This window comes from Nerophis ophidion, linkage group LG10, assembly GCF_033978795.1.
Source record: "Nerophis ophidion isolate RoL-2023_Sa linkage group LG10, RoL_Noph_v1.0, whole genome shotgun sequence".
NCBI lineage: Eukaryota > Metazoa > Chordata > Actinopteri > Syngnathiformes > Syngnathidae > Nerophis > Nerophis ophidion.
The window spans coordinates 15,803,506-15,827,364 of NC_084620.1; the positions used below are offsets into that span (position 1 = coordinate 15,803,506).

At 38.7% G+C, this 23,859-nt stretch overlaps 2 protein-coding genes across 2 annotated transcripts; both read left to right on the forward strand.

The window, feature by feature from the left end:
- The first annotated feature begins 5,550 nt into the window (after positions 1-5,550).
- Positions 5,551-13,049, forward strand: fis1 (fission, mitochondrial 1). Its single transcript, XM_061912621.1, has 5 exons — positions 5,551-5,703; positions 7,111-7,243; positions 8,903-8,979; positions 12,392-12,497; positions 12,577-13,049. The coding sequence occupies exons 1-5, from the start codon at positions 5,659-5,661 to the stop codon at positions 12,678-12,680; spliced, it is 465 nt and encodes a 154-aa protein (XP_061768605.1). The 5' UTR covers positions 5,551-5,658; the 3' UTR covers positions 12,681-13,049.
- A 158-nt stretch (positions 13,050-13,207) lies between these two features.
- On the forward strand, positions 13,208-22,481 carry cldn15a (claudin 15a). Its single transcript, XM_061912620.1, has 5 exons — positions 13,208-15,010; positions 15,300-15,464; positions 15,673-15,754; positions 15,820-15,927; positions 22,114-22,481. Exons 1-5 carry the CDS (start codon positions 14,794-14,796, stop codon positions 22,205-22,207), a joined length of 666 nt encoding a protein of 221 aa, XP_061768604.1. The 5' UTR covers positions 13,208-14,793; the 3' UTR covers positions 22,208-22,481.
- The last annotated feature ends 1,378 nt before the right edge of the window (positions 22,482-23,859 follow it).

The window sequence follows — 23,859 nt, forward strand, 5'->3', positions numbered from 1 at the left end:
TGTTTTTGTTGTTGTGTATTTTACACATTTTTCCTATTCATTATTTTTATTAGTCATTTTTTTCAACAGTGGCCTGTCCCGCTGCGATACCGAGAGGAGCAAACGGTACAAAAATGTACGGATGGATGGTGGGTGATACTCTAAATAAACACAGTAGCATTAATGCCAATACAGATACTTTTTACTTGACATTTTTATTTAAGGTTATACAATAATTTTGTACTTTATTTACTTTTAGATAAACAAATAAGTTAGTTCCATCCCATCCATTTTCTACCGCTTATTCCTTTTGGGGTCGCGGGGGGCGCAGGTGCCTATCTCAGCTACAATCGAGCGGAAGGCGGCGTACACCCTGGACAAGTCGCTACCTCATCGCAGCAAATAAGTTTGTTTTGTTTTTTAATTAAAAAAACTAATTTGTGAAAAATTTAACAATATATTAATACGCTAATTTAGGATAATGTAACTATTATCAACAAAATACCAATTACTTTATTTTATTACATACAATACAGATGAAGTCAACATCGCAAAAATAACAAAACAATATATACATAGATCAGAATCAGAATCAGACATACTTTATTAATCCCCGAGGGGAAATTACAATTTTCAGCACAATCCCATTCAAGATCAGACAAACTTTACAGGGAGACAGAACAGGATGGCCGACAGGTCTGCCAACTTCTTACAAAAAAGGTGAGATACAGGTAAACATGTTGGGAGAATGGGAGAAAAAAATAGAAATAAAATACAATAAAATAAAAATCGGTTTAAGCCTGGGCCCCTTGAGAGGGGGTCCAGACTGAGGCCAAAGGAAAAAAACAACTCATAACCATAGCACACATCCCTCTTACATGTGTGTAAGAAGGAAACATCAAAGAAAATAAGAGACATTAAAAGAGCAGAGTTGATGCAACCAGCCACTTCTACGTACAGCTATGAATACAATGTAAAATAAACATATACACTGTGGTGGCCTCTGTGGTGTTCCACGCCATCGTTTGCTGGGGTGGAGGGTATTGCATGTGTGTGTGTGTGTGTGTGTGTGTGTGTGTGTGTGTGTGTGTGTGTGTGTGTGTGTGTATATATAAAACATCGACAGCTCGGAAAAAACAAAAAAGGAGCTCAACATCGGTGAACCATCCTGGAAGGAAATCCAAGACGTGGTGAAAAAGGCCAGAACAGGATCTCCCCCCGGCCCCAGTGGTATACCCTATAAGGTGTACAAAAAATGCCCGATGCTCCTTCGGAGGCTGTGGATGCTGTTCCGGAGAATCTGGAAAAAGGGCACCATTCCATCATGCTGGAAGAAGGTAGAAGGCTGTTTTGTGCCAAAGGAAGAGAACTCCTCAACCATAAATCAATTCCGTACAATATCGCTTCTAAATGTAAAAGGCAAAATCTTCTTTTCTGTACTGGCAAAAAGGATGAACTTATACGTGACTGAGAACGGATATGTTGACACCTCTATCCAAAAAGGTGGAATACCAGGCTTCTCTGGATGCCTGGAACACACCGGAGTTCTCAGTCAGATGATCCGAGAGGCCAAAGCAAGCAAAGGCAACCTGACTGTTGTCTGGCTCGATCTGGCTAACGCCTACGGATCAATCTCTCACGCCCTCATTCACACTGCAGTAGACCATTACCACATCCCTCTGCACATCAAGGGAATGATAACCAGCTACTTTGGGGGCATCCAGATACGTTTCAAGACAGCCAATTTCACAACTCAGTGGCAAAACCTGGAAAAGGGAATCGTAACTGGATGCACAATCTCCCCCATCCTCTTTATCATGGGTATGAACCTCCTCATAACAGCTGCTGGGAAAGAAGCTAGAGGACCAGCAATGGAATCAGGCATTCAACAACCCCCAATAAGAGGTTACATGGACGATCTCACCGTGACGACCACAACCCGTGTGGAGGCGAGATGGGTGCTAACAGTTCTGGACCACATGGCAACATGGTCCAGAATGAAGTTTAAGCCCAAAAAATCAAGGAGCATGGTGATCCGGAAAGGTAAATTGACGAACAGGTTCAAGCTGCAAGTGCAAGGAGAAGTGATTCCATCGATTGAGGAGAACCCTATAAAGTGCCTCGGAAAGTGGTTTGACAGCTCACTTACTGACAGGAACAACATCACCAGTACAGAGAAGCAGACAGAGGAGTGTCTGAGGAAGATTGGAAAATCAGGATTCCCTGGTAAATTTAAAATATGGCTCTACCAACATGGACTGTTACCAAGACTAATGTGGCTGTTGACAGTGTATGACATCCCTATGACACGCGTAGAAGGAGTGGAAAGAAAGATCAACAAGAACCTCAGAAAATGGCTGGGAATCCCTCCAAGCTTCACATCAGTAGGCCTCTACATAAGATCAGGACAGCTCCAGCTTCCCTTGTCATCCGTAGTGGAGGAATTCAACGTAGCAAAGTGCAGAGTCTTAATGACATACAGAGACACCCAGGACAAACAAGTCAGACATGCAGGCGTCACTACAAGATCAGGACGCAAGTGGGCAGCTGACACAACTGTTGCACAAGCTGAGAGCATATTGAGGCTGCGTGACATCATAGGGATGCCGTGCACAGGGAGACAGGGTCTTGGAACTTCCCATGTCCAACAATGGAGTAAGGCAGAACCCAGGGAAAAAAGAACTATGATCCAGGAGGAAGTACGAAACCTGGAAGAGGAAGGTCGGATATCAAGAGCAGTGGAACTAGCGTCCTAGGGAGCCTGGACCAAATGGGACCTCCCTAAGAGAAAGATCACATGGGCAGATCTGTGGAAGCTGGAACCATTCCGCATCTCTTTCTTGCTGAGATCAGTGTATGACACACTCCCGACTCCAACAAACTTGCACAGATGGGGCATGAGAGGGGATCCACTATGCAAGCTTTGCGGGCAGAAGGGCACCATGGCACACATTCTGTCAGGGTGTAAAACAGCACTCACCCAAGGGAGATACAGATGGCGTCATGACAAGGTGCTCATGACACTGGCTAACACCCTGGAGCAGCAGAGATGCAAGAAACAGCAACCACATGGGAAAACAAAATCCATCCAGTTTGTGAGGGAGGGAGAAAAGCCACCAACCACAGCAACAGCAAGGAAGAGCTTACTGCAAATGGCACGGTCTTGGGATATGAAGGTAGACCTGGGAGGAAGGCTGCAGTTCCCCCAGGTTGTACAAACAACCCTGAGACCGGATGTGGTGCTGTGGTCTGAAGAGGCAAAGAAGATCATTCTCATTGAACTCATAGTCCCATGGGAAGAAGGTTGCGACCAAGCCTTTGAAAGGAAAAGTGCTAAATACCAGGACCTTTTAAATGACTGCAGGGGAAAAGGATGGCAGGCATGGCTGTTCCCGGTCGAGGTCGGCTGAAGAGGATTCCCTGCCCAGTCGGTATGGAGAATGCTCACAGTTTTGGGAATAACAGGGAAGGAGAGAAAGACAGCAGCTCGCAGGATGGGGGAGGCAGCGGAGAGAGCCTCTTGCTGGTTATGGAGCAGGAGAGATGAGATGAGCTGGAAGCCAGGAGGAGGATATAGGCAGTGACTTGGCCACCACTGCCGGCCCGCCAGCGGTAGGGTGTTACAGTTCAGGGTCGAAACACCCAATGACCGCTGGACACCGTCTGAAGATATCAAGTTCTCCTGGCCAAGGCTCCATTCACCTAAGGTGAATGAAGAAGAAAGCATCTCCGGATGTAATGCAATCATCTTATATGTATATATATATATATCTATATATATATATATATATATATATATATATATATATATATATATATATATATAGATATATATATATAGATATATATATATAGATGTATATATCTATATCTATATATATATATATATATATATATATATATACATACATACATACATTTCCTACCGCATATTCCCTTTGGGGTCGTGGGGGGCGCTGGTGCCTATCTCAGCTACATTCGGGCGGAAGGTGGGGTACACCCTGGACAAGTCACCACCTCATCGCAGGGCCAATACAAACAGACAGACAACATTCACACACACATTCACACACTAGGGCCCATTTAGTGTTGCCAATCAACCTATCCCCAGGTGCATGTCTTTGGAAGAGGGAGGAAGCCGGAGTACCTGGAGGGAACCCACGCATTCACGGGGAGGACATGCAAACTCCACACAGAAAGATCCCGAGCAGCAGACATGCCCAAATACCTATAGCAATAAAAGACAGACAACATTCACACACACTCAGGTTCACACACTAGGGCCAATTTAGTATCCCACATTTCTCGTTTGTCAAGTAAATCTGTTCAGCAAATATAGGCATCTACATCAACAATATGAATTGCCGAAGCGACTTGACAGGACTGATTAAAAAACAACTATATATACATATATATATAGTTATATATATATATATAACTATATATATATATATATATATATATATTAGGGCTGTGAATCTTTGGGTGTCCCACGATTCGATTCAATATCAATTCTTGGGGTCACGATTCGATAAAATATCGATTTTTTTCGATTCGATTCAATTCTCGATTCAAAAACCATATTTTTCCGATTCAAAAAGATTCCTATTCATTTAATACATAGGATTTCAGCAGGATCTACCCCAGTCTGCTGACATGCTAGCAGAGTAGTAGATTTTTTTTTTTTTTAACTTTTATAATTGTAAAGGACAATGTTTTATTAACTGATTGCAATAATGTAAATTTGTTTTAACTATTAAACGAACCAAAAATATTACCTATTTTATCTTTGTGAAAACATTGGACAGTGTGTTGTCAAGCTTATGAGATGTGATGCAAGTGTAAGCCACTGTGACACTATTGTTCTTTTTTATTATTTTTATAAATGTTTAATGATAATGTCATTGAGGGATTTTTAATCACTGCTATGCTGAAATTATAATTAATATTGATACTGTTGTTGATAATATTCATTTTTGTTTCATTACTTTTGGTTTGATCTGTGTCGTGTTTGTCATGTAGGAGTTGTGGGGAATGAATTAGCTGATTATTATGCAAAACAAACAACCATTAAAACAGAAGTAAGCATGGAGATTAAGCATAGTAAAGAAGAAGTGAAGAACATAATTAAGATACAACACAATAAAAAGTGGCAGGATAATTGGAATAAGGAAACAAAAGTTAGAGAGTATTAAAAAGTCCAGAGGAGAGTATTGTAATGGGGGGTAGAAATAGGAAGGAAGAAGACATTATTACTAACATGAGATTAGGACATACTTATCTAAATAGTTCATTGAAATTGACAGGGAAACACTACAGGACTGTGTGATTTTTGCCATCAGATAGAAAGTGTTGGCCATTTTTTAATAAATTGTAGGAAATACAAAGGGAAATACTGGAAAGTAAGTTGGCGAAAGAAAATATTAGGTTAGTAGTGGAAGATATATTAGGATTGAATTCATAACACATAGGATATAAAGCAATATAACATGTTTAAAAAACACTGGGTTAAAAAAAAAGAATATAGAGTGGGGATCCATCTCGGTCCACACTCCATTACAGTAGGTGGAGGTAATGCACACCAGAAGGTTGCTTGCCAACCGCCATAAAAAAAAAAAAACATAAGAAGAAGAAGAAGAAGAAGAAGAATGAGCGAGCCCAAGCTTCACTTCCGGAAACATGGAGGCTGTGTTGAGTGATGTAGTAGCGCCGGAGGACCTCTTGGTAAGTTTTTGCATTATTAATCTTGAATTTTGTTGTTGAATGGTGATTAAAGACCCCCTAATGGCACCAACGGATGTTTGTGAAACATCCTTCGCCATGCCAAAGGTTGACAGTTCCAAGCGAAAGTGACGCTTTGATGGGTAATTTGTCGCGTCGTCATGTAGTTAGCTAAATGCTATCCCTGATGTTTGCCACTGTTGTGAAGTGAAGTGAATTATATTTATATAGCGCTTTTCTCTTGTGACTCAATGCGCTTTACATATTGAAACCCAATATCTAAGTTATATTTAAACCAGTGTGGGTGGTACTGGGAGCAGGTGGGTAAAGTGTCTTGCCCAAGGACACAACGGTAGTGACTAGGATGGCGGAAGCTGGGATTGAACCTGGAACCCTCAAGTTGCTGGAACGGCCACTCTAGCAACCGAGCTATGCCGCCCCAAGCTGTTCACCTTTAATCAGCAATAATCAACAACTCCTGAATATTACTTTAAAATTGAGTAACTATGTGTCTATGAGGCTGACTGTGTTCAAAGTAAGCAGTGGCAATTGATGTACATCATACAATCAACATTACATACTGACAAAGTATTATTACAAATAAATTGGTTATATTTCATATTACTAGTCATGCCAATTGTGAGCTTCAGAATACAACTTAATAGTTTAACAAGAACCTGTGGCAAAATACCTTGAAAAATACTAATTATGAGCTCCTAAATATAGCTTCATGGGAATAACGAGGTGTTATGAAGACTGACAGTTTCAGTACTATATGTAACCAGTAGTATCTGAAATAAATGATGCTATCAATTAGTACAACTTTGTAGAACAACAAAGTGCTAGTGCAAAGCAGTTGTAACTTGCATACCAAATCATTCCAGTTTCTAAATAGAAATTAAACGGGGGCTATGATGATTCTAATCTACTTTTAATACAATTCAATCCATGTGGTCTGTATAATTTGCTTTGGCTATGCTTTGGCATACATTTGGCTCCACTGTCACATAGTGTTTTGGCTTAATACTTAGTTACTTATGTAATTGCTTCCCTGTTGTCCAAATTGGTTTGGTTCCAGCAACATTTAGAAATGTCAATACATTATGTGACATGAATATTAGCATGATATGTAATTTCCTCATGCTAAATATTACACCACCAGCAATTAACACAGACACACAATTAAATTCCATGCTGAAAATGTATCATATGTAAATATATGGAGAATAAAAAAAAAAATCTGATTTCATTTCAGTTTTAGTTAAAAATATGCAAGTTCAAGGCAACTCCAACCAGACGTGACGTCATGTTCAACCCTGTAATTGATGCTGACTGTATACAAATCAGTAACTTAACAAAAGCTTTGCATTGTGACTAATTTATGTCAGTAATTCCTGCTCTGTTTTCCAGAAATTTGAGAAGAAATACAACAATGAGCTGGCCAAAGGAGCAGTGTCTAAGGAAACAAAGTTTGAATATGCTTGGTGTTTGATCAGGAGCAAATACTCGGATGACATCAAGAAAGGGATTGTGTTGTTGGAGGGTAAGTGCAGCAGGCCATGGTTTGGTTTATAGTAGTAGTAGAAATAGTGGACGCAATCAGAGTGTATATAATCCTACCACATCTCCTTGTGTCATCGATACTTGTTTTTTTTTTTAACCATTATGACTTAAGTATTCCAGTGTACCTATTTTTAATAGCGAAAGAAAGGGATCATGTGTGATAAAAAAGTTAATAGACTTTGTAGATAACACATAGATGAAAAAAATGAAGGATTACAAGTTAACATAAACATTGTTCAGTAATAAATAAGTAGATAATGAACAACTTTGTTAGAATAAATAATTACAGGAGTAAAACTGACATTGTGTAATAATATATACAAGCATGTTAAATATTACAGGCAAAAGTGTGCAATGAACTAGATGTAATAAACTACGATCAGTGGTTCTTAACCTGGGTTTGATCAAACCTTAAGGGTTTGGTGAGTCGGCCTCAGGGGTTCGGCAGAGCCTCCGCCGCGGATGTGAAGACAAACCCGACTCATCGTGTAAATAAAAACTTCTCCCTATCGGCGTATTATGTATACCCCCCAAACAATGTTTCCTCTAATGTTCCGTCTGATTTGCAGGTGTGTAATTAGTTGTGAGTTCATGCACTGTGTTGGGTTTTTTCTTTGAACAAGCTGATGTTCATGCACTATTCATTGTTTGCACCAGTAAAAAACACATATAACTTTGTCTTGAATTTGAAAAAAAGAAAATTCTTTTTCACTAAAGAAGGGTTCGGTGAATGCTCATATGAAACTGGTGGGGTTCGGTACCTCCAACAAGGTTAAGAACCACTAAACTAGATGAACATTTGTAACTAAAGTTTATACTAATAAGTAATAGTCTTTCTTATGATTTGTGAATACCATATGTTTATATGTATATGCTTTAAGTGCTTCATGAAGTTAGCTATGGCTACACACTCTTTAATGTTTTTGATTATTTCTTTAAGTTAAAAAAATATCACCCGCTTTTTGTTCTCCGCACTGTGCTTCCCACTGTCTTTTTTTTTTCTTTGCCGTGGTTGGAAAACAAATTTATGTCAATCTCTAGCTAATAAGCTAATGCTATTAAGTGAGGCTAACAGTAAGGCTTGTAACTCAAATCTTAGCTTGCGACATACGGCATAGCAATTACTCTCAGGGCATTCAATCGATCGTAACTGGACTGTTTAGCTTGTCTTAAAAGACGTTTCGCCTCTTATCCGAGTTGGCTTCATCAGTTTGTGTTCATAGACTTAGATTAGTCAGTTGCAATCGATTGAATGCCCATCCAATCAAACAATAATTCAAAAATGGTAACACCAGAGAAAAGTTTATAAGGTTATTTATGGTTAAGAATATCCATCCATCCATTTTCTACCACTTATTCCCTTTTCGGATCGTGGAGGGCGCTGGCGCCTATCTCAGCTACAATCGGGCGGAAGGCGGGGTACACCCTGGACAAGTCGCCAGCTCATCGCAGGGCCAACACAGATATGCAGACAACATTCACACACACATTCACACACTAAGGCCAATTTAGTGTTGCCAATCAATCTATCCCCAGGTTAAGAATATATTTTGCTTTATTCAATATCTTCATGATAGCAGGAGCATGTTATTTGTAATAACTCTCTAAAATGAGTCAATTTCATTTGTTGGTTGTGTAGAACTTGTCCAGAAAGCCTCGAAAGATGACACACGCGACTTCCTGTTCTACCTTGGCGTGGCCAACTACAGACTCAAGGTGAGCAGATAACTGTCACTTTATGAAAGATGTAACGTTTCGTCATTTTCAAGTTGTGGTACGTTGCTCGGTTCTAATGTCATGGTTGGGTTTAGTTGTGATACATTAAGGGCACAAAATGTTATAACTTGTGGTGATTTGTAGATTGAAGCTTAAAATGCCTTGCAGGAATAATTGTAATAAATTTCAAATAAAGAATAAAAATATGGAAGGATGCCGGGGCGGCACTTTCTTAACAGCTTTCTGATCTAATGAAATTTTGTTAAGACGGGTTAAGAATGAATTAGAACAGTGTTTCTCAAAAAAATTTCAGAACATTTTTTAAATTCAAATACCCCCTAAACAGAGCAAAGCATTTTTGTTTGAAAAAAAGAGATAAAGAAGTAAAATACAGCACTATGTCATCAGTTTCTGATTTATTAAGATGTATAACTGTGCAAAATATTGCTCATTTGTAGTGGTCTTTCTTGAACTATTTGGAAAAAAAGATATAAAAATAACTAAAAACATGTTGAAAAATAAACAAGTGATTCAATTATAAATAAAGATTTCTACACATAGAAGTAATCATCAACTTAAAGTGCCCTCTTTGGGGATTGTAATAGAGATCCATCTGGATTCATCAACATCATTCTAAACATTTCTTCACAAAAAAAATATATCTTTAACATCAATATTTATGGAACATGTCCACAAAAAATCTAGCTGTCAACACTGAATATTGCATTGTTGCATTTCTGTTCACAGTTTATGAACTTACATTCATATTTTATTGAAGTATTATTCAATAAATATATTTATAAAGGATTTTTGAATTGTTGCTATTTTTAGAATATTTTTAAAAAGTCTTACGTACCCCTTGGCATACCTTCAAGTACCCCCAGGGGTACGCCTACCCCCATTTGAGAACCACTGAATTAGAACAATCAAGACGTGAGGTAATAAGAGCATGAATGATCATTTCTTGCTTGGGAAAAAGCTACATTTATTCTGAGTTAGCAAATTTTTTGACTTGTAAAAAGCTGGATCAAATTATATTTTTGATGCGATCATTAAAAAGTATAGAGTGATCAAATATGACCAATAATTTTCAAACTGTGGCGCGCATTTGTACCAAAGGACCCTAGGAGGCTGGGCACATTTGAAGTTGAAGTGTCGGGTAGGTTTGTACAGTATACCGGCACTAATAAAGCACTGCGATTCTAATTAATAAGAAACGGTGCTATATTGCCTTTGAAAAATGCCGGTACCGTTTTTTCATCCATATGGTGCTTTGCGGCGGTGACTACAGAGCTGAGGCGCATGATGTTAAGTGTGTCAAAACGCACACACAAAGCGCATATAAGCAATAACATCGAGGAGAGAAAGAATAGCAAAAAACGACAATTGTAATGGGAAATATAGTGGTTTGGTAAGCACAATATGGAGGTATTCGGACTTCAAAACTAACGATAAAGGTGACGCTTTAAACAGGGAGGCGCCGCGCTGCAAGTGTTGTTTTAAAACACGCTTCCTCAAACGTAGCGATTAGTATTTACCACCTTTGCTTCAAACTTAGGTAACCATTTAAATAATAAGCATTCAGATCTGTCCTGCTGTTTTGCTCTTGTGCAGACTGTAGTCGAGGAGTACAGATGAGACGTTCCCTCCAATCAAAAGATTTTTCAACAATCTTTTTAAAAAAAGTGTAACTTTTACAATTCAAAATGGAAGAAGATAACACTGACTATGGCTCTTAAAAAGACAGAACAATATTTAATGTTTATTTTGCCAAGAAAATATATTGTGTGTCTTTTTATTGTAGTTCTTTTTTTTGAATACAACCTGGTTAAAATATTTCAGTGTGTTTTTAAGTACCTTTTGAGCACATTCAACAATACCGCAATAATAATGATAACCGATAATTTTGTTCACAATAACTGTGTTGTGAAATTTTATATTGTTACATCTGTAGTTCATAGTTAATATTGTAAATCTCGCATTCATTAATTTTATGTACATTCTGGATGTCTCATTAAGTAAAAAAAAAAGCTAAATTCTGTTACGTTTTAGAGGTAGTACGTCATAACGTTTTTATAATTCTATCAGTCATTACTGTGAGTCTATTTCAAAGTGTTACTGAAAAAAGAATCTAAACATAAACAGCAGATTACATGGTCTGCTGTAGTGTGCAGCACTAATTGCCTCTTTGCTATTGTTACGCAGACCCATGTCACATGACTGCAAACTTGACATCTCATCGGTTGGTTCTGAGACACAATCGATTGCTTCAGTCTTTATTTGCTGGAAATAGGTCTTGGGTTTTGAAACAACAAATATTTCTGCACTGAATTATATTTTCCCTAAATTTTTAAATCCACAAACTGATTTTTTAAATGCAAATTTTGCTTAAAAGTGTTTGTTAAATTTAATTGTCAGCAAAGTTTCATGTAGAAAATAATTAAGTCTGCAAATTTCAAATGCAAAAAAAAATTAGTTTTGGTAGTCAAGACACATATTAACATCATTACATGGATAGTAGGGGTGGAACAGTTCACAAAATGGTAAATGGGCTGGACTTGTACAGCGCTTTTCAACCGTTTTTAAGGAACTAAGCGCTTAGACACTATTTCCACATTCACACACTGATGGCGGTGACCATTGTGGTTCAAACCTATTATGGTTTTGTGACACAGGTTTCGGTTTGGTGGACACTGTCATTCTTTTTAACACCCCATATTAATATGTATTCCAATAATGCACCATTATTATTTATCAGGTGAAGTTCTCCTGCTTCTTCTTTGCCTCATGATGAGCGTGTGTATGATCAGAACTACGCTTAACCGCTCCTAACCAGGAGCGCGGATGGCGTTTTCAAACTGGGTGAAAAGGGTCTAAAATGCTTACCTCGTCCCTCACCTTGTCTACAAGAATGTGGTGATGTAAATTCTGCTTTAAGATCAAGCAGAACCAGTGTGGTACATTTGGAGGCATCAGATGTCATCAAATGGTAAATGGTTGTACTTGTATTGCGCTATTCTACTTTGAAGGCACTCAAAGCGCTTTGACACTATTTCCACATTCACCCATTCACACACTGATGGAGGGAGCTGCCATGCAAAGCGCTAACCAAGACCCATCAGGAGCCAGGATGAAGTGTCTTGCTCAAGGACACAACGGACGTGACTAGGTTGGTAGAAACTGGGGATTGAACCAGCAACCCCCAGGTTGCTGGCACGGCCACTCTCCCAACCGCGTCACACTGCCCCCAGGATATTATTGGAGGCACACTTTCTGTTCGTCACTTTTGACCATATCGAAAATTGGTACACTTCTGTACCGTATCAAAGAATCCGATTACTTGTTTCGTTACAACGTTACACTTTATCATATGTCATATTTCAAACGTGTTGGGTGATTTTTGGATTTACAGGACTACGAAAAAGCACTGAAGTCCATCAGAACTCTCCTGAGGAATGAGCCTGGAAACAAGCAGGCTTTGGAGTTGGAAAAGCTAATTGATAAGGCTTTAAAAAAAGGTAATGTGTTTTTTGACCCACCTCAAAATCTGTGGGCAGGATTCTACCCTTAACGCTCAACCCATGTGTTGTTTTCTAGATGGCTTGGTCGGCATGGCAATAGTTGGGGGAATCGGTCTCGGTGTGGCTGGATTAGCCGGGCTCATCGGCCTGGCTGTGTCAAAGGGAGCATCTAAATCTTAACCTGAGCGTAAGACCGTGTATGGCTATTTCTGCTGGACTTACACATTAAACATATATATATATATAATATGTATATATATATATATATATATATATTACACCTTGCTATCTTGCTATACATGCCTAAACATGACCAATCTAAGCAAGCTGTTGCGCCCCACTTATGTACATACAAATAATAAAGCTGCAGCTTTATTTACGCCACGCTGCTATTTACTTTAACGCCATACGTGTAAGAAGATGCTATGTTTGTTAGGTATGCAAGGGAGCACTTACAGGAAGTAAGTTGGGTAAAATGCTTGATTTCTTTTTAATGGCTTGTTTTCCATCATCTTAAAAAGAAATAAAACAATTTTTAACAAAAACGTCCACATTTGAACATTTGGAAAGTTTTTATCGGCATAACAAAGTTCATCAAACCGCCAATTCCATGCTTATCGCTGTTTTGGAAAATGTGGCAAGTACATTCTGATCTTTAACTCCACAACAACATTAAAAAAACAAACCTCACCCACACATACACACACTTTGGCCTAGTTCACTGCTCATTAATCATCTTGACCCAATGTGGAGATTCCATTTGTCCACTCTGCTTTATGACAAGATTGTGTGTGTGTGTGTGTGTGTGTGTGTGTGTGTGTGTGTGTGTGTGTGTGTGTGTGTGTGTGTGTGTGTGTGTGTGTGTGTGTGTGTGTGTGTGTGTGTGTGTGTGGCCTCGTGGTGAGTTACTCTTTAACTCACCTGACAGCACCGAAACTCCCCGGGAACAAACTATGATCTTTGGTGTCAAAGAGGTGATCGAGGGTGTCCAAGATAAGATGAACATCCTGAAACATTTTTTAAAAAATCATACAGTATTAATGATTAAATTTTAATTTGCATCATTTCCACTTTTTATTTGGTAATGCATATTGCATTTTATGTTACAGTTAATTATACACTCAAATTACATAAGTCAATAATCCATATTCATCCTCCCTCACTTTTACACGAGTACGTAAAAAATTTATTTAATTTTTTTTCTGTCTTTACAAGTAATCAAATCAATAATAAAGAGGACAACATAAAGTGATGCAAAGCCAACAAGAGGGCGGTAAAAATTACGCCATAAAAACAAATATTTATGATGGATCAATCAAAATGATGCCATGTGCAATAAGTCCGATTTATTTTAATGCTGGACATGAATTTGTCCATTTTTTTGGTATGGTTTGAATAACGGCTTTAAAATGTAGAAAGCTGAAATCGTTCATTTTTGGGGAATTGCATGTCGACAATTCACAGCTTCCATCTTGACCTCTATCCGTAAAAACGTGAGCTTATGTGTTTTATCTAAATGGTGTCAATTTAGCAGACTATCAGTGTGAGAGAGTTGTTATCAGAAAGCTAATTTATGAACACACAAACCATATTGGGTAACTTACACCTTTTTGTTATTTGATTTCCACTTCCTGAATTAAGCCTTTTGTGCAAATACACTTGTAAATGTAATCTTGATAGATTACCTCCGCCTTGTGTCATTAAATAAAGTAAATGTTATTTGTACGATGGTGCGGTGCATCAAGTAGTACCCGACCAAGATAGTATGTAAAGCTTCTGAATTGGGTTGGAGTGGGTGTACCGGATAAGGCAAAGGACAAACACAAAAGTTTAGAAAAACAGCAAAAAGAGTCAAAAACAAAGATCATAAAAAAAACTAAAAGATGCTAAGTGAAAACACTGAGTAAACAGATGTGGAGGGAAAAAAACATTAAGACTCAAAAAAGGAAAACTAAATATAAAGACAAAAGTATAAAAAAGTAGAAAGACACTAAGTAAAAAGGGCATGTGTGGCAAAGATGACCATTGGACTCTGCGTGATAAACACCTGTTGCGATTCACGGGTGTAAAATGGAATCAGATACGCGGTTTGTATGTGCAGGGAAAAAGGAAAGGAGGTTGAAGTGGGCGGAGAGAGCAGGTGGTATATATCAACGTTTTATCACTCCACTTTTAACATTTGGCAAAAACTTATTGACGCAATACACGCCTGCCTTCATTACCTCTGATGCTTTGATTTGTGCTACGGCTTGGATACGAAGACTTGACGGGCCTCAGTGGTGAGGGGCACGACATGGATCCCATTGTGGAAGTAGTAGCTCTGATCCTGGGCTTCATCGGCTGGGTAATGGTGGGGGTCGCCTTACCCAACCGCTACTGGAAGACGTCCACTGTGGACGGGAACGTCATCACCACGTCTACCATCTATGAAAATCTGTGGATGTCCTGTGCCACCGATTCCACGGGCGTTCACAACTGTCGGGAATTTCCATCTCTGCTGGCTTTGAATGGTGAGTTGAACGCCGTTGTTTGTTAGCAACTTGTGTTGACATTTTGGTGCAAAACCCAAGCACTGTGGACTGGATTACTGATAGATGCTTAAGGGGGACACCTCTGAAATTTAGGAGGCAGTCATGCCTATGATTTATTCCTTTGAACATAGGAAAGGCAACCTTGTCGGTCTTCTAGTCAGAACCCCCCAAACATGTTCTAATGTGTGGAGGGATGGGCAGCTAACTAACGAAAAAGTTGTACACTATTTTTTGGGGTTCGACGTTAAAAGGTTGTTGTCTTTTCCAGGTTACATCCAGGCATCGCGTGCCTTGATGATTGCATCCGTGGTAATGGGCACCTTCGGACTGGTGGCAGCCCTCATCGGCGTACAGTGCTCCAAAGCTGGGGGAGACAACTACGTCTTGAAGGGAAGGATAGCCGGCACCGCCGGAGTCCTATTTATCCTGCAAGGTCAGATGACACTAGAGAGTGTTAAGATGTTGCTTTGCAGGAATAACACGCGTCAAGATTATGACGTGATAAAAAGGCTAATGGATAATAAAACTTGTATTTTATTGTATATAAAAATCAATGGTTGGCTTCCAGCGAGACTTTGGACTTGTGAATCAGGGGCTGCCACTGCTTCCTTAATCATTAAGAGACGTTTGCTCCACAATAGGCTTGTGTACAATGGTCGCTGTGTCCTGGTACGCCTTCAATATCACCCAGGAATTCTTTGACCCTTTCTACCCCGGCACCAGGTAAGCAACGCCATGACCCTGTGGAGTGGAAAGATGTGACTGAATTGCCCTGACTTTTTACGCAGGTACGAAATAGGTGAGGGGCTATACATCGGCTGGTGCTCGGCCGTGCTCGCCATCGCTGGAGGGGCGTGTTTGACTTGCTCTTGCAGGACAGCCCCGGAAGAAAAGTAGTGAGTGTTCTGCCGCCCCTAAGCATGGACTAACTTTAAGATGCTTCAAAGGATTTTAACTGCTGAAACTGCCAAAACAGTAAACGGAAAAAGAAAAGTTTTATACATACATAAATGTGTGTGTGTATGTATATATATATATGTATATATATATATATATATATATATATATATATATCTATCTATCAGGGGTGTGGGAAAAAATCGATTCGAATACGAATCGCGATTCTCACGTGCGATTCAGAATCAATTCTCTTTTCTTTTTTCTTTAAATAGTTTATTTATTTATTTATTTATTTATTTATTTATTTTTATCAATCCAACAAACCAATACCATAACAATGCAATCCAATTCCAAGACCAAACATGACCCAGCAACACTCAGAACGGCAATAAAAAGAGCAATTAAGAGGAGACACAAACACGACACAGAACAAACCAAAAGTAGTGAAACAAAAATGAATATTATCAATATTAGTTATCATTTCAGCATAGCAGTGATTAAAAATCCCTCTTTGACATTATCATTAGACATTTATAAAAAACAAAACAAAAAAAATAACAATAGTGGCTTACACTTGCATCGCATCTCATAAGCTTGACAACACACTGTCCAATGTTTTCACAAAGATAGAATAAGTCATATTTTTGGTTCGTTTAATAGTTAAAACCAATTTACATTATTGCAATTAGTTGATAAAACATTGTCCTTTACAATTATAAAAGCTTTTAAAAAAAATCTACTACTCTGCTAGCATGTCAGCAGACTGGGGTAGATCCTGCTGAAATCCTATGTATTGAATGAATACAGAATCGTTTTGAATATCGTTTTTGAATCGAGAATCGCGTTGAATCCAAAAATGTATATGTAATTGACCTCAAGAATCGATATTGAAGCGTATCGTGGGACACCCAAAGATTTGCAGCCCTAATATATATATATATATATATATATATATATATATATATATATATATATATACATACAGGTGCTTGTCATATTATTAGAATATCATGAAAAATTTGATTTATTTCATTAATTCCATTTAGAAAGTCAAACTTGTAGAATGTATGCATTCATTCCAAACAGACTGATACATTTCAAGTGTTTTTTGCCAAAAAGGAGATGATTATAGCTGACAACCAATGAAAACCCTAAAGTCAACATCTCAGAAAATTAGAATATGGTGAAAAACTCAGATATTGAAGACACCTGGTGCCAAACTCTAATTAGCTGACTAACTCAAAACACCTGGAAAAGCCTTTAAATGGTCTCTCGTTTTGATTCTGTACGACACACAATCATGGGGAAGACTGCTGACTTGACAACTGTCCAAAAGATGACCATTGATACTTTAAAGCAGGAGGGCATGACACAAAAGGTCATTGCCAAAGAGGTTGGATGTTCCCAGAGCTCTGTGTCCAAGCACATTAATAGAGGGGCGAAGGGAAGACAAAGATGTGGTAGAAAAAAGTGTAAAGGAAGAGGGATAACCGCGCCCTGAAGAGGATTGTCAAACAAAACCGATTCAAAAATGTGGGGGAGATCCACAAAGATTGGACTGCAGCTGGAGTCAGTGCTTCAAGAACCACCACGCACCGACATATGCAAGATATGGGCTTCAGCTGTTGCATTCCTTGTATAAAGCCACTCTTGAATAAGAGACAACGTCAAAAGCGTCTCGCCTGGGCTCAAGACAAAAAGGACTGGACTGCTGCTGAGTGGTCCAAAGTTATGTTTTCAGATGAAAGTAAATGTATCTCCTATGGAAATCAAGGTCCCAGAGTCTGGAGGAAGACAGGAGAGGCACAGAATCCATGTTGCCTGAAGTCCAGTGTCAAATTTCCACAATCGGTAATAGTCTGGGGTGCCATGTCATCTGCTGGTGTTGGTCCACTGTGTTTCCTGAGGTGTAGGGTCAATGCAGCAGTCTACCAGGAAGTTTTAGAACACTTTATGCTGCTTGCCACAGACCAATTTTATGGAGGTGAAGATTTAATTTACCAACATGACTTGGCACCTGCACACAGTGCCAAATCTACCAGTACTTGGTTTAGGGACCGTGGTATCCCTGTTCTTGACTGGCCTGCAAACTCACCTGACCTTAACCCCATAGAAAACCTATGGGGTATTGTGAAGCGGAAGATGCCAGACCCAACAATGCTGAAGAGCTGAAGGCCACTATTAAAGCAACCTGGACTCTCATAACACCTGAGGAGTGCAACAGACTGGTGGACTCCATGCCACGCCGTATTGCTGCAGCAATTCAGGCAAAAGGAGCTGCAACTAAGTATTGATTGCCGTACATGCTGAAACTTTCCATGTTCATCCTTTTCAGTTGGCCCACATTTATAAAAAATATTTTTTGGTACTATTCGTAACTAATATTCAAATTTACTGATATACTGAATTTGGGATTTTCAGTAATTGTCAGTACTAATCATCAACATATAAAGAAATAAACATTTCAAATATATCACTGTGTGTAATGAATTGATATAATATGTAAGTTTCACGTTCTGAATATAATTACTGAAATAAATATACTTTTTCAATATATTCTAATAATATGAACAGCACCTGTGTGTGTTTGTTTGTGTATATATATGTGTATATATATATATATATATATATATATATATATATATGTGTGTATATATATATATGTGTGTATATGTGTATATATATATATATTTATATATATAAGGGTGTGGGAAAAATCGATTCGAATACGTTGTGCGATTCAGAATCTATTCTCTTTTTTTTTTTTTTAAATCTATTTTTTTTTAAATTATTATTATTATTATTTTTTTTAATCAATTCAACAAACCACTACACAGCAATACCATAACAATGCTATCCAATTCCAAAACCCAACCTGACCCTGACTGGGGTAGATCCTGCTGAAATCCTATGTATTGAATGAATACAGAATCATTTTGAATCGGAAAAATATCATTTTTGAATCGAGAATCGAATCGAATTGAAAAAAATCGATATATTATCGAATCGTGACCCCAAAAATCGATATTTAATCGAATCGTGGGAAACCCAAAGATTAGCAGCCCTAAAATAAATTATATATATACATAATCACACATTTTGCACGCATATAAGTAATCACACATTTTTTTTATACCAGCGGTACTCATGTATAAACACATAATATTGTACACAAATAATTTTGACGACAAATGCTCCTTTCCAAATGTTGCTTCGAAATACTCCCCCACGGAACTTTACATAACATTGTTATCAAGTTATGAGCAAATAAATAATGTGAGATTCAAAAACATTGACAAAAGTTACATTTTATTGTGTCCTAAACAAACAATTCCTTGGACTAATTGGTTCTTTTTTTTAAAGTTTTAAAATAGTGCAAATAAGTAATTTACTGTAATAAGTTGTGATTAATCAAAAGTCAGAAGAGCTAATTGTTTGACAGTACTAGTTTATACACATTTTGGTGTTGCTTGCAAAATAAGCCACAGCATAGCCGAATTTTTTTCGCATACGAGAATTGATAGAGCATTTGCCGACGTTAAAATCCTTAAGTGGAGGTGAAGTGGCATCGGAGTTTGTGTCTCTCTTTACTTGCTACGTCGAAGCATGTTGCTTTTGTAACTGTTTCAGTAAATTTAATTGTTGTTTTGGACCGTAGATGGGATCTTTGATCCAAGAAACAACTTACATTTAACTAAAATGTTCTTTTCTTCGTGCTCGACAAAGAAAAATAGTGAGCATATCCCCATGTTAAGAATCTAGACTGCGGCTCCGCCATGATGTCTTTTTGTTCAACACAGACACCTCCCCCTCCACACCCTCACCCAGACACACACAGAGCACGCCTCTTCTCTTCTCTCCCTTGTGACACAAGAAGATTCAGAAGGACGACACTGCAACTCTCCAATAAAACACACTCAGATCTTCTGTTTCTAGCCGATACTACACAAAAAACTAGGTAAAATAACGCAGTAACGCATCATGTGGTAACGGTAACTGAGTTACTGAATATAAAAAATAAAGTGTTAGACTACTAATTACCGCTGAAAATAACGGCATTACAGTAACGCGTTAGTTCCAACACTGTAGATGATGGACAAATAATACTGAATAGAGGTGGGAATCTTTGGACACCTAACGATTCGATTACGAGTACGATTCAGGACATACGATTCGATCAAAAATCGAATATTGATACATCTTTAATTTATGTATATTGATGCAGTTTTACATTTATTTTCGTTTCACTAAATAAGTGTTTATCACTTGCAACATTAAAAAACAGTGCATTTGTAATAAGAAATACTTAATTAATTCCCATTACATGTATTCAATTAAAGGAAAAATGTGTAAAACTGGAACATGAATTCCCTAATATAAGGGAGCTGGTCGGATCTCTGAAGTGGCTGGCTGCAGTCAGTAGGGCTGTGCAACACACGATTCGATCAGATTCTTTGGGGTAACAATTCTATTCAGAATCGTTTCTTGATTCAAAACAAATCTTGATTTAAAATCAATACTTTTTTATCAAAATTGGGTGACCGTTTCTATGATTAACTACATTGCTCTGTAAAAAAAACAAAAAAACAACAACTCTGATATATTCTTATATTACTTAATAAAATGCTACCCAGACATTTAATAAAGTCAAATACTGGCAACAAGAGAAGTATCCCACGATTATATTTCCTTAAGTAAACCTGTGCAGCAGATATGCCTAAGTGACAGGACGGGACAGATAAAAAAATATGTAGGATGTTTATTTATCCATTTCTTTTGTCGTTAATTAGCATTTTGCTTTGTTTCTTTCTGCATACAAAACTACAGTCATCCTTATAAAAAGTGTTTTGTGTTATTGTTTTTGGGGTCTTGAACAAATTGCATTAAATTGGATTGTTCTTACGTGATTTTTTTGTTTTTGTTTGTAGTTTTCATACGATTCAGATTTGAATTGATTATAGTTGTTTGCACAGTCTCTTGGAAAGTCTTGATTCTTTTTACAGCTATTTTAAAACAACTAATTTATTTTTATTATTTTCTAATAGTCTTGTTTACAAAGACTATGATTTAAACAATAGTAAAATGCAGTCACCATTTAAAGACCCATCCATCCATCCATCCATCATCTTCCGCTTATCCGAGGTCGGGTCGCGGGGGCAACAGCCTAAGCAGGGAAACCCAGACTTCCCTCTCCCCAGCCACTTCGTCCAGCTCTTCCCGGGGGATCCCGAGGCGTTCCCAGGCCAGCCGGGAGACATAGTCTTCCCAACGTGTCCTGGGTCTTCCCCGTGGCCTCCTACCGGTTGGACGTGCCCTAAACACCTCCCTAGGGAGGCGTTCGGGTGGCATCCTGACCAGATGCCCGAACCACCTCATCTGGCTCCTCTCGATGTGAAAGAGCAGCGGCTTTACTTTGAGTTCCTCCCGGATGGCAGAGCTTCTCACCCTATCTCTAAGGGAGAGCCCCGCCACCCGGCGGAGGAAACTCATTTCGGCCGCTTGTACCCGTGATCTTATCTTTTCGGTCACGACCCAAAGCTCAAGACCATAGGTGAGGATGGGAACGTAGATCGACCGGTAAATTGAGAGCTTTGCCTTCCGGCTCAGCTCCTTCTTCACCACAACGGATCGGTACAACGTCCGCATTACTGAAGACGCCGCACCGATCCGCCTGTCGATCTCACGATCCACTCTTCCCTCACTTTTGAACAAGACTCCTAGGTACTTGAACTCCTCCACTTGGGGCAGGGTCTCCTCCCCAACCCGGAGATGGCACTCCACCCTTTTCCGGGCGAGAACCATGGACTCGGACTTGGAGGTGCTGATTCTCATTCCGGTCGCTTCACACTCGGCTGCGAACCGATCCAGCGAGAGCTGAAGATCCCGGTCAGATGAAGCCATCAGGACCACATCATCTGCAAAAAGCAGAGACCTAATCCTGCGGTTACCAAACCGGAACCCCTCAACGCCTTGACTGCGCCTAGAAATTCTGTCCATAAAAGTTATGAACAGAATCGGTGACAAAGGACAGCCTTGGCGGAGTCCAACCCTCACTGGAAATGTGTTCGACTTACCGCCGGCAATGCGGACCAAGCTCTGGCACTGATCGTTTTTTTATTTATTTATGTAAGTCTGTGTTTGTATAACTTCTTAATGTGATTATTTTTTTGGTCATTTTTCAGCCCTTTCCCTCAAACAAGAGGAACTGCGTATTCTGGACCGGCCCGGACCAGAAGTGTGATTGCCAGCACTTACGGTCGAAATGCGTATGTTTGAACAGAAGCATTGGTATCTCATCTTTTTCTTTTTATACTCATAATAATTTTTTTGTAGATATGCTATAATGTGTAAAATATTTTTCATTTTGTACATTCCTCAAATTGTTATTTATATTCACATTTCAAGTATTCACAAACGATCTTTGATTTCAATGTGTGTGTGTGTGTTTTATACAGGCATTTTTGGAATTTTTTTTACAATGTGCAGAACAAATGTATATATTTGGCCATTTTTATGATGAATATTTGAGTAAAATAGACAGGCAAAATAAGGCATTTTCCAAACGTGTGGTTCATTTCAGTGCAGCGTGATGTCATGATATTAAATGCTTGGAATGCAGTGTGCTGATATTTTAGTATCACTGCGTGCTGTGTATTTTTTATGAGGGGACATGCTTATTAAAATAGCCCTTCCAATCAGAAGAGTCCACATCTCACACTATGCAATATTAGACGATACTGTACATTTCGGTGTCGATCCGATACCAAAGTAATTCAAGGCCCAGTATTTTTGATACTGATACCTAGAGTACAAGATCATTGATGGATTTTGTGAGTTATGCCTTTAATGACCCCGAGTCTAATTACAACAAAACACAGGAAACTATTTTTAGTCATAAAAATGTTTCATCAAAGCATTTTTACTCTTGAACAATTACGGTATTTTAACTACATACAATTTACTAAGTAAGATCAAGTCCTCCATCTATCAAATCTTTATTGCTTGTCACTCTCTGGGTCACTGGGGGTGCTGGGGCCTATCCCAGCTACATTCGGGCAGAAAGCGCGGTAGACCCTGGACAAGTCGCTACGTCATTGCAGGGCCAACACCTGACGATGATCAAGTTGTTTACAGCAAAAGTAATGTTATGTGACAAAATCATGGTAACAGCGCAGCAAAAAGATAAACATCAAATAGAAGTGTATTTATGCAGACTGCCTCAGTGTGACAATCATTTCCATTCATTGTCAAACGCAGATGTAAAGCGATCAGGTGTTTGAGCAACCTATCTTTTTGCAACACACCATGCACACGCACTTGTTTGGAGTAAACCTTAAAAATCCATCCATCTTCTACCGCTTATTCCCTTTGGGGTTGCGGGGGGTGCTGGAGCCCATCTCAGCTACAATCGGGCGGAAGGTGGAGTACACCCTGGACAAGTCCCCACCTCATCGCAGGGCCAACACAGATTGACAGACAACATTCACACTCAGTCACACACTGGGGACAATTTAGTGTTGCCAATCAACGTTTCCCCAAGTGCATGTATTTAGAGGAAATATGCAACTTTATTTGCCTTATTTGTCATTAAGCATCTGTCATGTTTACTTCTTCCTCAGTAAGAAAGATGGAGTGCCCTGGATTTGATGAGACCCGGCATTCTATGAATATTTAGGTTAAGAGTTGGATTTACTATTTAGATTTGGATGCAACATTTAGATTTAATATTTAGATTAAGAAAATTGTGGCATTTAAATGTAGATTTAACATTTGGTGCTCACATTTAGATTCAGACCTAAGATTTTGAATCAACATTTAGGTTTGGATCGAGATTTAACATTTAGGTTAACATTTAAATTTACTGTAATATTTGGAGTCAACATTTAATTTAAATTTAAATGAGATGAAACTGAGCTAAATGTTAGAAA